At 41.7% G+C, this 10075-nt stretch overlaps 1 protein-coding gene across 1 annotated transcript in view; it reads left to right on the top strand.

The window, feature by feature from the left end:
• The first annotated feature begins 2577 nt into the window (after window positions 1–2577).
• The window catches only part of LOC106456297 (calpain-13-like), a 10490-nt gene continuing 2992 nt past the window's right edge, over window positions 2578–10075 (top strand). The window contains exons 1-9 of the mRNA XM_013912365.1: window positions 2578–2814; window positions 3332–3401; window positions 3486–3604; window positions 3779–3912; window positions 4001–4175; window positions 7089–7163; window positions 7366–7451; window positions 9613–9687; window positions 9872–9984. Of these exons, the coding sequence (XP_013767819.1) occupies window positions 2578–2814; window positions 3332–3401; window positions 3486–3604; window positions 3779–3912; window positions 4001–4175; window positions 7089–7163; window positions 7366–7451; window positions 9613–9687; window positions 9872–9984 (1084 nt within the window). The remainder of the gene's footprint in view (window positions 2815–3331; window positions 3402–3485; window positions 3605–3778; window positions 3913–4000; window positions 4176–7088; window positions 7164–7365; window positions 7452–9612; window positions 9688–9871; window positions 9985–10075) is intronic.

The raw sequence follows: 10075 nt of genomic DNA, 5'->3' as shown, positions 1-10075 counted from the left end.
TTTACAATATTAGGATATATACTTCACCTAATATTCACATTTTAGGTGAACCATCAGCTCTACTTTCAAAACGCTCACTACTGGTCTCCGTGCTGCAGCTCGGTTTCAGGGTGTTGGCAAGATTCTTACTGCCTAAGCCATCTTTATGTAAAGTAACAATTCTTTTTTCCCATGATTTTGCTATGGTGTGCCATGTTAAACTTCCAGTGACCAGTATGAGAGAGTGTGGTAGCATATTCAACACACCTATTTCCTATTTGCACCTGGAACCTTGTAACACTCATGAGTCACATTACACTAGGAAAGGAAAATAGCTAACTGGGCACAATTTGGACATTTTCACTTAGGGGTGTGCTCACTTTTGTTGCCAGAGGTTTAAGCAATAATGGCTGTGTGCGTTATTTAAACGGGACAGCAAATTTACACAGTTATAGAAGCTGTTTACTTTAATACATTGTTTCAAAGTGTCATATCTTCAGTTTTGTCCCATGAAAACATAACAAAATATTTACAAAAAATTGTAGGGGGTTGCACTCACTTTTGTGAGATACTGTGTATATGAAATGTACAGATATACAAACCCAGGAAAAAAAAGAAAAAGGAAATAAATATGCAAATAAATAATGTTGTGTGTTTACAGTTTTGGTTATTGCAAAAAAATAAGTATTACATAGTGGTGGTTAATAGTGGGAAGTCCTTGGAGTGCGGGGTGGAACTGTGTTATCAAGGAACTGAAAGGTGGACCCTCTCCAAACACTCCCTGTTGATGCTGAGGAGGACTAAGTGCTGTGCCTCCTGAAATCAACAATGACCTCTTTGGTTTCAATCACGAAAACGCAAACTTGACACAGAGAGATAGACAGAAAGAATATGACACATGAAACAGAGAAGACAGTGACTTAAACTAATGGCCAGAACACCAAATAAAGTAAAGAGAACAAAACCAAGAATAACCCTTAATACAAAATCAACCAAGCACAACTCAAAAACCCAAATAATTCATATATTTAGCAAAACAAAACAGAAAAAGAAAAAGCTGGGTCAAAATTGACCCAGAACCGTGACAGTTTATTTCCTCTGCCAGCTGCACACAGCGCAGCCTCTGTGGTTTATGATGTCTTGTAGGTGGAAACTAGCGAGCTAACTTCCCGCTAAGTTTTAACTGCATTAAATTTAATACATTCGGTTTTCATGGATGCCTGGATGTTAAACTTAACTGTTACCTGGTAAAGCAGCAACGCGTATACCACATAAAATCGATTCGAGGTCAGCAAGCACAACCAGAATTCATACATAAGGTGCATTACTGATTTTTCAATGTTCCTTCATTGTTCCTTCAATTGTTCCTGCAGTCAGCTGAGACTGAAGAAGTCACTTGGATGAGTGACGAAACGTTTCTCCCACAAAACGCTACGTCCAGATGAACAGAATCAACTTTTGGAGATTTACTTTTCTGGATGATTGAGAATGCATCAACCCAATTACTGATTTTTGAGAAGATTAAAGGATTTGAAGTGGGCTTTATAGTGCAAAAAATATGGTAGTAAATCTTTGTTAAGCAAGTAACATCACTATCTTTTACTGCACATGTACACAAGTAAAATTACCTTTTCAGTTAACCGATGAAGTCAGTTTTTATGTGAGTAAATATTTTACTTATCATTATCAAAATAAATGCCAACTACCATGGCAGTCCTGTAAGTGTAATCAGACTTGCTCAAGGTTGTTCAAATATCTAAAACATTTTATATTTAGCAGACAACATACAACAACAGAGTTACATATTTGCACTGAAGTCAAGAAAACTTTTGGGTTATTCTTTCCTCTTGCTTGCTTTTCAGTATCAAGGATTATTCACTCACTGTAACGGTCATGAGAGCTGAAAATGTTTGGCTCTGCCTTCTGATTATTTTCATTCATATGATGTTTTAATAAAAAACAGAAAGCTGTATACAGAACATTGCACCTGTACATTCAGAAGTGAAAGGGACTAACATGACTTGTGTGTAAACACCTATAAAACTAACCCTGCAGGTTCAAGGGTAATTCCAAGGAAAGTGGTGGAGTTTAAGTGAAATTTCCATAGTAAGGTAAGGAGGAGCCACAACCTGTCCTGTCTGATTTAGGGGATTGTGGGCATTATATAAGACTGAAGCCTGTCCACTCTTATCTGCAGACCTGCTCCGTATCTACTAAACAACACGCTTCCTCTTTCGAGACCTGTTCAGGTAAAATGTTTGTTTAACAATTTTAGGACTAATGACTCAAATCAAAGTTATTATAGTTTTTCTTTTTCTGTTTATTTTTAGTGTTAGGTTTTCTTTGGTTTTTATTAGTTTCATAGTAATAGTTCTTAAATATTCTTACTATATGGGCATTTCATTGATACTTTTTTTGTTGCAGTTATTTTCTTTTTCTTTTGAAAGAAAAAAACCTAAACAATGTTTGCATTATTTATATATATATTAATATATTATAATTTGAGCTGACATCTTTTTTTTGTACTGTGTCATTTATTATACTAATCTGTCAAATTTACATGCCAACTTCTTGAAAACAGACACAAAAACTGCAGCAATGCCTCCTCCTGGTGCATGCCTGAACATTATGGAGGCTCGTCACAAGCAGATGGGATATGGGAGCATCTCCAACCCTGAGAAGTTCTTTAACCAAGACTTCAAGAACCTGAAACAGTACTGTCTAACCAAAGGAGTAAGGTACCTCGATGACATGTTCCCCCCTGATGCAAAGTCTGTTGGCCAGGGGATACTGAAGCCCTCTGTCCTGGGCCACGTGAAGTGGCTAAGACCTGCGGTGAGTATTTTAAGATGTTTAAACTGCACATTAGACGCAGTATCACATTACTGCAAAGCAACATTTTTTTCCACCTTTGCCCTACCATATTTGAGATTGTGAAACTATAAATCTTCTCATGACCCAAGAAGTGAAATTTTGACTATAACAGTGCCCTCTAGTGGCTGTGAAAAAGAATTAAATCAATCCTTAAGGATTAAATAAAAGATATTCTATTAAAAATGCATTCTGTTATCCTAAACAACCTGATTAGTTAGTTTGTAATCTAGTTTAAAAATAACATGAAATATTCACATTCTGAAAAGAATCAAAGCCACAAGTTTACAAAATTATGATTATTCTTTCTTTTTCTGACTGACTTTTGATCATGAGCTTCTTTTCACGATAATTATTCAGTTTATTTCATTTTCTGTTATAAAAAAAGTTGTGAATTAGGGGCCATGGAAGAGTTTCATATTTCAAACTGAGACCCAAACCTCTCAAATTTGGGAATGATCAGATACTCCCCGTTTTACAGCAAATTGCTCCTGATGCTGAATTTGTGGTTGATGGCGTCTCCAGATTTGACTTTGGTCAAGGTGTACTTGGTAGGGTCATTTCTTCACTCCTAATATTTACATTCTTGTATCTGCCTACAGTCCTGATTGTTCTTTTTTGTTGTTGTTAACCAGGAAACTGCTGGTTTCTTGCATCAATCGGCGCACTGACTTTCCAGAATCACATTTTTGAACAAGTTGTTCCGCTCGACCAAAAAATCAAAGAGAACTACTGTGGCATTTTTCACTTCAGGGTAAACATCATTAAACTATCAGAATAAGAGAAGTAATTATTATCTTTAACTGTTTTTTCCCCACTAAACTAAAACTTAAAAGCTGTTTATTTCAGAGTTTAGATTATTTTGTCTATAATGATCAAATTTCATGAAACACAACAAGCTCACAAAACAATTGTATCTTTATTTAAGTTCTGGAGATTCGGGCGGTGGGTGGATGTCGTCATTGATGACAAGTTGCCGACGATCAATGGCAGACTAATCTTTGTTCACTCCAAAGATCCAAATGAGTTCTGGCCTGCTCTGCTGGAGAAAGCTTATGCCAAGTATGCAAAGAAACATATGATTTATCCGATATACAGTGAACATGTTACATGTGGGGGATCTGTGAAAAATATTATCTACCTCTGTCAGAGTTTGTGGTTCCTACACCGACATGACTTCTGGAACTCCTTCAGAGGCTATGATGGATTTCACTGGTGGCGTCCACATGTGCGTCCAGCTGTCGGACACCAGTTCAGATGTGTGGGGGCTGATATGCAGAGCTGGCAAGTCCAACACATTGATGGGCTGTGGTACACCTCAAGGGGTAAGCACAAAAAAAATAACAAATAGATAGTCAGAGCAGTAGCTGAGTGTGGCGAGAATAACGCACAGCGGGACCATCTTGAATTTGAGCAGTCTTTATTCAGCACTTCTCACCTCAACACACACCAACCCCTGAGTCCTGTGTTTTAACACGGCGGGCGTGATTGTGGATGTCCTGCAGGTGCGTCCGCAAGGCACTGCTGACCACACCCCACCACATACCACATACAACCCATCGCCCAATTGAGGCCGGGGAGCCATCCGGCCGAACCTACTCCCACCCACCGGCCTCCAACCTGATGACAGGGCAGTGTCTCTTTCGGAGGCCGCCCACGCCTCCAGCGGCGACACTGGTCCGGCAGTTGAATACCTGGCGAACCGGCACAACCCTGCAGGCACAGCCGTGAGCACCTGCTCAAAGGCGGTTGGACACTCGTCCATTGTTCCAGGACAGCTTGCGTCTTGCTCTTGGCCCGAGGTTGTGCAGGTCCCCCTGACACGGGGAGCTCTGTCTCCCTGCGTTGCTCCTCCATCGTCTCCGGCTGGAGCAGCTGCTCCACTGCTCCCGGCTGGACAGGACCCTCGTGCACCTGATCCCTCTCTGGCTCCAGCGGCTCCTCTACCGCTCCCGGCTGGAGCAGCCCGTCATACAGCGGCTCCTCACCCAGCAGGCATGGACCCCCTAGCACCTCGTACACCTCCGGCTGGAGCGCCTCCTCCACCACTCCCGGCTGGAGCAGCCCTTCCCGCAGTGGCTCCTCTACCTCCAGTAGGTGTAGACCCTTGCGTGCCTTTTTTTTTTTGTGTGTCTCGTTTGGATCTTTAGCCATCAGAATTGTTGTTTTAAGGCCAAGAAAGATGCCAAGCGGATTTATTTTACCAAGTGGATCATCATGGCCTTGCCATATTGGTCCATTTGATTGACCTTTATTATAATTATGAATTTCTTTTATTTTCAGTTGCTATAAACGGGACAGACATGACTGGGGGATAGGACAGGGAGAAAGAATGAAAGAAAGAGGGGGAGAGAAAGAAAACCAAAGGGGAGAAGAGACGGTGAGAAGGGGGGGAAGAAAGAAAAAAAACAAACAAACAAAAGAAACAAAACACCTGGGTCACCTGTATGGAGAAAAAAAACAGAAGAGAAAGCAAACAACAAAGAGCAACATAATAAAAAAAAAAAAACAGCACCATCACAATAAACTAGCTAGCAGTAGATATCAGTAGATACTAAATAATAAACGATATTGTGCAGCACGCAAGATAGACAGCGCACAATGTGCTTTGAGGCAGCAGCCAAGAAAGGTGTAGTCCGCGTCTGTGAATACCCGTGTGTACACCTGTGTGGATCAGCATGCTTGCATTCCAAAGGTTTCTCCATGTAACGATCTGCTAGGGAGTGTGGGGAGCCACAGCCCCGTCCTCCAGGGTATGAAGCAGGTATGGAGGAGATCAAAACTCCAGACATCCAGAGGCCCCCAGAACACAAGAGACCAAGGAAGACCAACAGAGGAGCAGCCGCGCCACTGTCCCAGTAAGAGCTGAGGAGAGACCCTCGCGTGCCTTGTCTGCTGCCTTCGGCTGGAGCAGCTCCTCCACCGCTCCTGGCAGTAGCAGCCGCTGCTCACTCTCCTCCGGCCGGCGCGGACTATTGCCCGCCTCGTCTACCCCCTCGGCTGCTAAGCTGCCTAACGCGGCTCCTCCACCGCTTCACCACCATTGGGACACACCTGTGGGGGTGGCGCCCAGGCACAGAGCAGCGCCGCCAGATGCCCAATCCTTTCCAGGTGGTGCTCGGTCTGGTCCTACAGCTCTTCCTGCTGGCGGCGGACCTCCGCCACCGGCTCCCGCTGGATAGCCGCCAAGTCAGCCATCATCTGGGACAGCCCCTCCCTTCCCTGGCTCTGTCATGGGTCTGTTGTGCCGCGTCCTGGGTTTCGGCACCAGTGTGGTGAGAATAAGGCACGGTGGGACCACAGATCTTGAATTTTAGCCATCTTTATTCAGCACTTCTCGCAACAACACAAACCAACCCTTGAGTCCCCATGTTTTAACACGTCGGGTGTGATTGCGGATGCCCTGCAGGTGCGTCCACACAGCGCAGCAGACAATGCCCCACCACACCGAGATGTCAGGCTATTGTGTACTCCACCCAAGGTAGCTGCTAGCTTCAGATTGATTGGATGCTGCAACACATTGGAGAGCAGTAGGCAGTAGTTGTAATCGACCAGCAGGTGGTTGGTTCGAGTGCTTATTCCAAGCGCAGGTCGAACAGGCTATAACATATTCACGGGCATCTCTGTCAAGTATTTAGATGTTTAGCTGATTGCATATATGCCAGATTTTTGTGGTCTGTCCAAACAATAAATGGTTGAGCCATGCTCTCCAGCCAGTGCCTCCATTCCTCCGAAGTGAGCTTGATAGCCAATACTTCCTGGTCTCCCACATCATGATTTTGTTTTGCGGATGAGAGATGGTGAGATTTAAAATTTGTTGAGTGTTTTCAACTCAGACTGCACTTCATTATCAACTGATAAAACTGGTAACATATTCCACGAAAAATATAAAACTAAAGCAATGATGTAATGATAAAGTTACAGTTATGGAGTAATCAACCAATACTGCAAAAATGCAACCCAAGTTAGCATGCACTTTGGGATGTGCTTAATTGGGAATGTAGATTCTGGAACTAGAAGACAGTTTTGACCTATTTGACTCTGAAAGTTGCAAAACTTTTTTGTTAATCGACTGCCAGAAGTAGCTTTATGAAGACAAATAAGTGTGTCGCAAAATGTTGAAATTTGCTTTAAATCAACATAATGAAAAATTTTGCAGTCACTTTTTCCTAATGATATTATTGTATCAGAAGTCTTTTGTCATTCTAAAAAATAAAAATAATGTTCTTTGGTTGTAGGAAACATCTGCTAACACAGTTTTGCCAAATGGACTGGTCCAAGGGCACGCCTACACTGTAACAGGGGTTAAAGAGGTAAAGAATTATACAGTAATCACAGTTATTATTGGAAGTGAATCTACAGTAATAACATTTCCCACAGTATGCAGTTTAGGAAGAATTATAGCAAAAACAGTTTCCTGACATATTGGACAAATATGTTAAAGGGGAGATTTAAAAACCTTTGAGCATACATTCAAATACCATAACAACTGATTTTTCTGTTGCCTGCTGCCAGCTTATTAGCCAAGGAAAAGTTGTGAAGCTGATCCGTTTGTGGAACCCCTGGGGCAAAGGAGAGTGGGAAGGAGACTGGAGTGATTGGTAAGCAGTAATCAGCTTTGGTACTGTTTCATGAAGACATGATGGATAAAATTACATGTTGTAAAAATGTTGACATCTGCATTGTGTACTTGCTGCTCTAAAAGTGACTCAGTTACTCAAGTAGTTCTGGTCTTTAAGGGAAATTTAGTCTGAACTGGTTTTTCCAGTTACTGCTTAAACAAACCGGTGTAATATTTAGTTTAAAATGCAGGTGAAAGTACAACCTTTTAACCTATATTGAGTGTTGGGACTAACGCGTTACAGTAACTACGTTATTATTGTGGTAACGAGCACGGTAACTAGTTATTATGCCAAAATCAGGATTCAATCGTTACTGGGATTTAGATAGGGTCGTTATTCGTTACTTCTTGCGGTGGCTATCGTGGAGCTTCCACAGATTCAGTAACATTAGCAAGTGGAGGAGGCCAGCAGGTGGATGGGGGAAAGGGGAAGCAGGAGAAGCAGAGACCAGAGGCGGCCGACGGTCCGAGTGTCAGGTGAACTGAACTTCAGGTAAGAAGTTATGACCTGCAGCCTATCTGGGTGAGATATAAACCAAGTTTAGGGGTAGTTTATTTTTGTTATGCTGACTTTTTCGTTCTGGGTACTAGCTAGCATGACAGAGTTTCTATACAGCTGGGTGGGTGCTATGATGTTACTGATGTTGAACTTTATTTTGTTCATAAGGTTAATTATTAGAGTTGCCAACCGTGCCATGAAAAATGGAATTGTCTTGTATTCAGAGAAAATATCAAGCGTTTCGTATTGAGGTGAAAAGGGACACAGTTTGTCCCGGACTTCAGCTAGAATGAAAAAGACACAAAGCTGGAGTTATTCTGTGTCTTTGCTGCACAGCTGCCTCTTCTTCTCTCATTCTCACCCCTCCCTCTCCTGTTGCTACTTCAATCATGAAACTGATCAATGATCAGCTGATCGGATTTTCTCTCTCGTTTGTTTATCGCCCGCTTTGCGCCAGAAAGAGGAAACCAGCGGATGTCGCGCTAAACAACAGCAGCACGTTTAAGCTTGATCAGCTGTTGTTAGAATACTTAGATACTTTCTAGTATCAGCTGATGTTTGCTGGAGCCACAGCTGTAAAGCTGCTGGTCATGATATTGGTTTGGTTATGTGGTGAGAGGGAAACATGAAGATGAAACCAGGACATGTCCTTACTGAATCATCAGAGCTGTGATGGAGAAACAGGTTTACCTTTTAGGTGACATGAATGAGTTGAAGGGAAGTTATGAACTGTTTCTGAGAGACAAATAACACCAGGATCCTTTTTTACGTAGCTGACGGCTGGCAACTGTGCAGGGGCGGGTCTAGCTAAGTTTTGCCAGGGGGGCCATGTAGGGCATTAACAGGGAGAGGGGGGCACAAAGAAATACTTTTCTTTCTTATTCTCATTTAAAATATCTAGCTTTTAATGAATAATTATCTCAATCTTACAACAAACAATTGATAGATTGATACATATATACCATCAAAACAGTGTACATCACTGTCACAACAGCGTTTGTTTTCATTCAAAGGCTTTATGATTTTTCCTATAATGGTGGGCCGGTCTCTAGTCAAAATGCCTGGGTTGATTTTTTGTCCCAGTCCAGCCCTGTAAGCAGCTCATCTGCAGTCTGTTGTTACCTACATCTTCCTATTCGGAAGGCAGAATTTCCGAGTTCTGAGTACAATCAAAGCACCACGACTGCAGTTTTTGTGTTGGATGTAAGAAGCGCACATGACGCTGTGACGTAGGCTAGAATCATGGGGGTGCTCAACGACGGCCCAGGCGTGGGATTTCTCTCGTGGAAATATACACATTATTTTTTCCTTTCTGTTGGAAGGTAGCACAGTGCACTTGTGGAAAGTAAGCAAGCTAGAAGACTGGCAAAGTTATGGAAGAAACACATTAACAAGAGAATTCTGAGTAAAACCAAAGTTACTTTCCCTAGTAACTAGTTACTTTGAAAGTAACGAGTAACTTGAAGTAACTGAGTTACTTTTGATAGAAGTAACTATTAATGTAACTAAGTTAGTAATTTAAAGTAACTTACCCAACACTGCCTATATTTACTTAGGGAATATTTTTTCTTCAATACATGCAACTCTAGATAAAAATTACCAACATAATGTGTCATCTCTTACCTAAAATACTGTCTTTAAGGTCCCCCATGTGGAACACTGTGAGTTCTCAAGACAACCAAAAGTGCCTTTCAGTGGCTGATGATGGAGAGTTTTGGTAAGCAAATTTCGTCAAAAGAAAACTACAACCTCTGGCGGAATTATATTAATACCACCAGAAGTTGTAGTTTTCTCTTTTTTTGCTTTATTTACTCTGTACTATGTTATAAGCTTAGTGTTTTATACTTTGACATCACATCTAAATAAATTAGGAATGAGAATCTACCTGATTTTATTAACAGGATGGCATTTGAAGATTTCTGTAAGTTCTACACAGATCTTGACATCTGTGGCCTGAAACCAGACTTCATAGATGGAAAATCCTCTGCTCAGTGGAAGACCTCTGTGTACGAGGGTCGGTGGGTTGCTGGAACTACTGCTGGAGGCTGCATAAATAACAGAGGTAATTATATAGCATATACTGGAATATAGGTGTTTAAATGTTC

The sequence above is a fragment of the Pundamilia nyererei genome, unplaced genomic scaffold (genome assembly GCF_000239375.1).
Source record: "Pundamilia nyererei isolate P.nyererei 1_Seehausen unplaced genomic scaffold, PunNye1.0 scaffold00088, whole genome shotgun sequence".
NCBI classification, from domain to species: domain Eukaryota; kingdom Metazoa; phylum Chordata; class Actinopteri; order Cichliformes; family Cichlidae; genus Pundamilia; species Pundamilia nyererei.
Note: the sequence above shows the minus strand (reverse complement) of the source record. Positions and strands in the feature narration are given on the sequence as shown.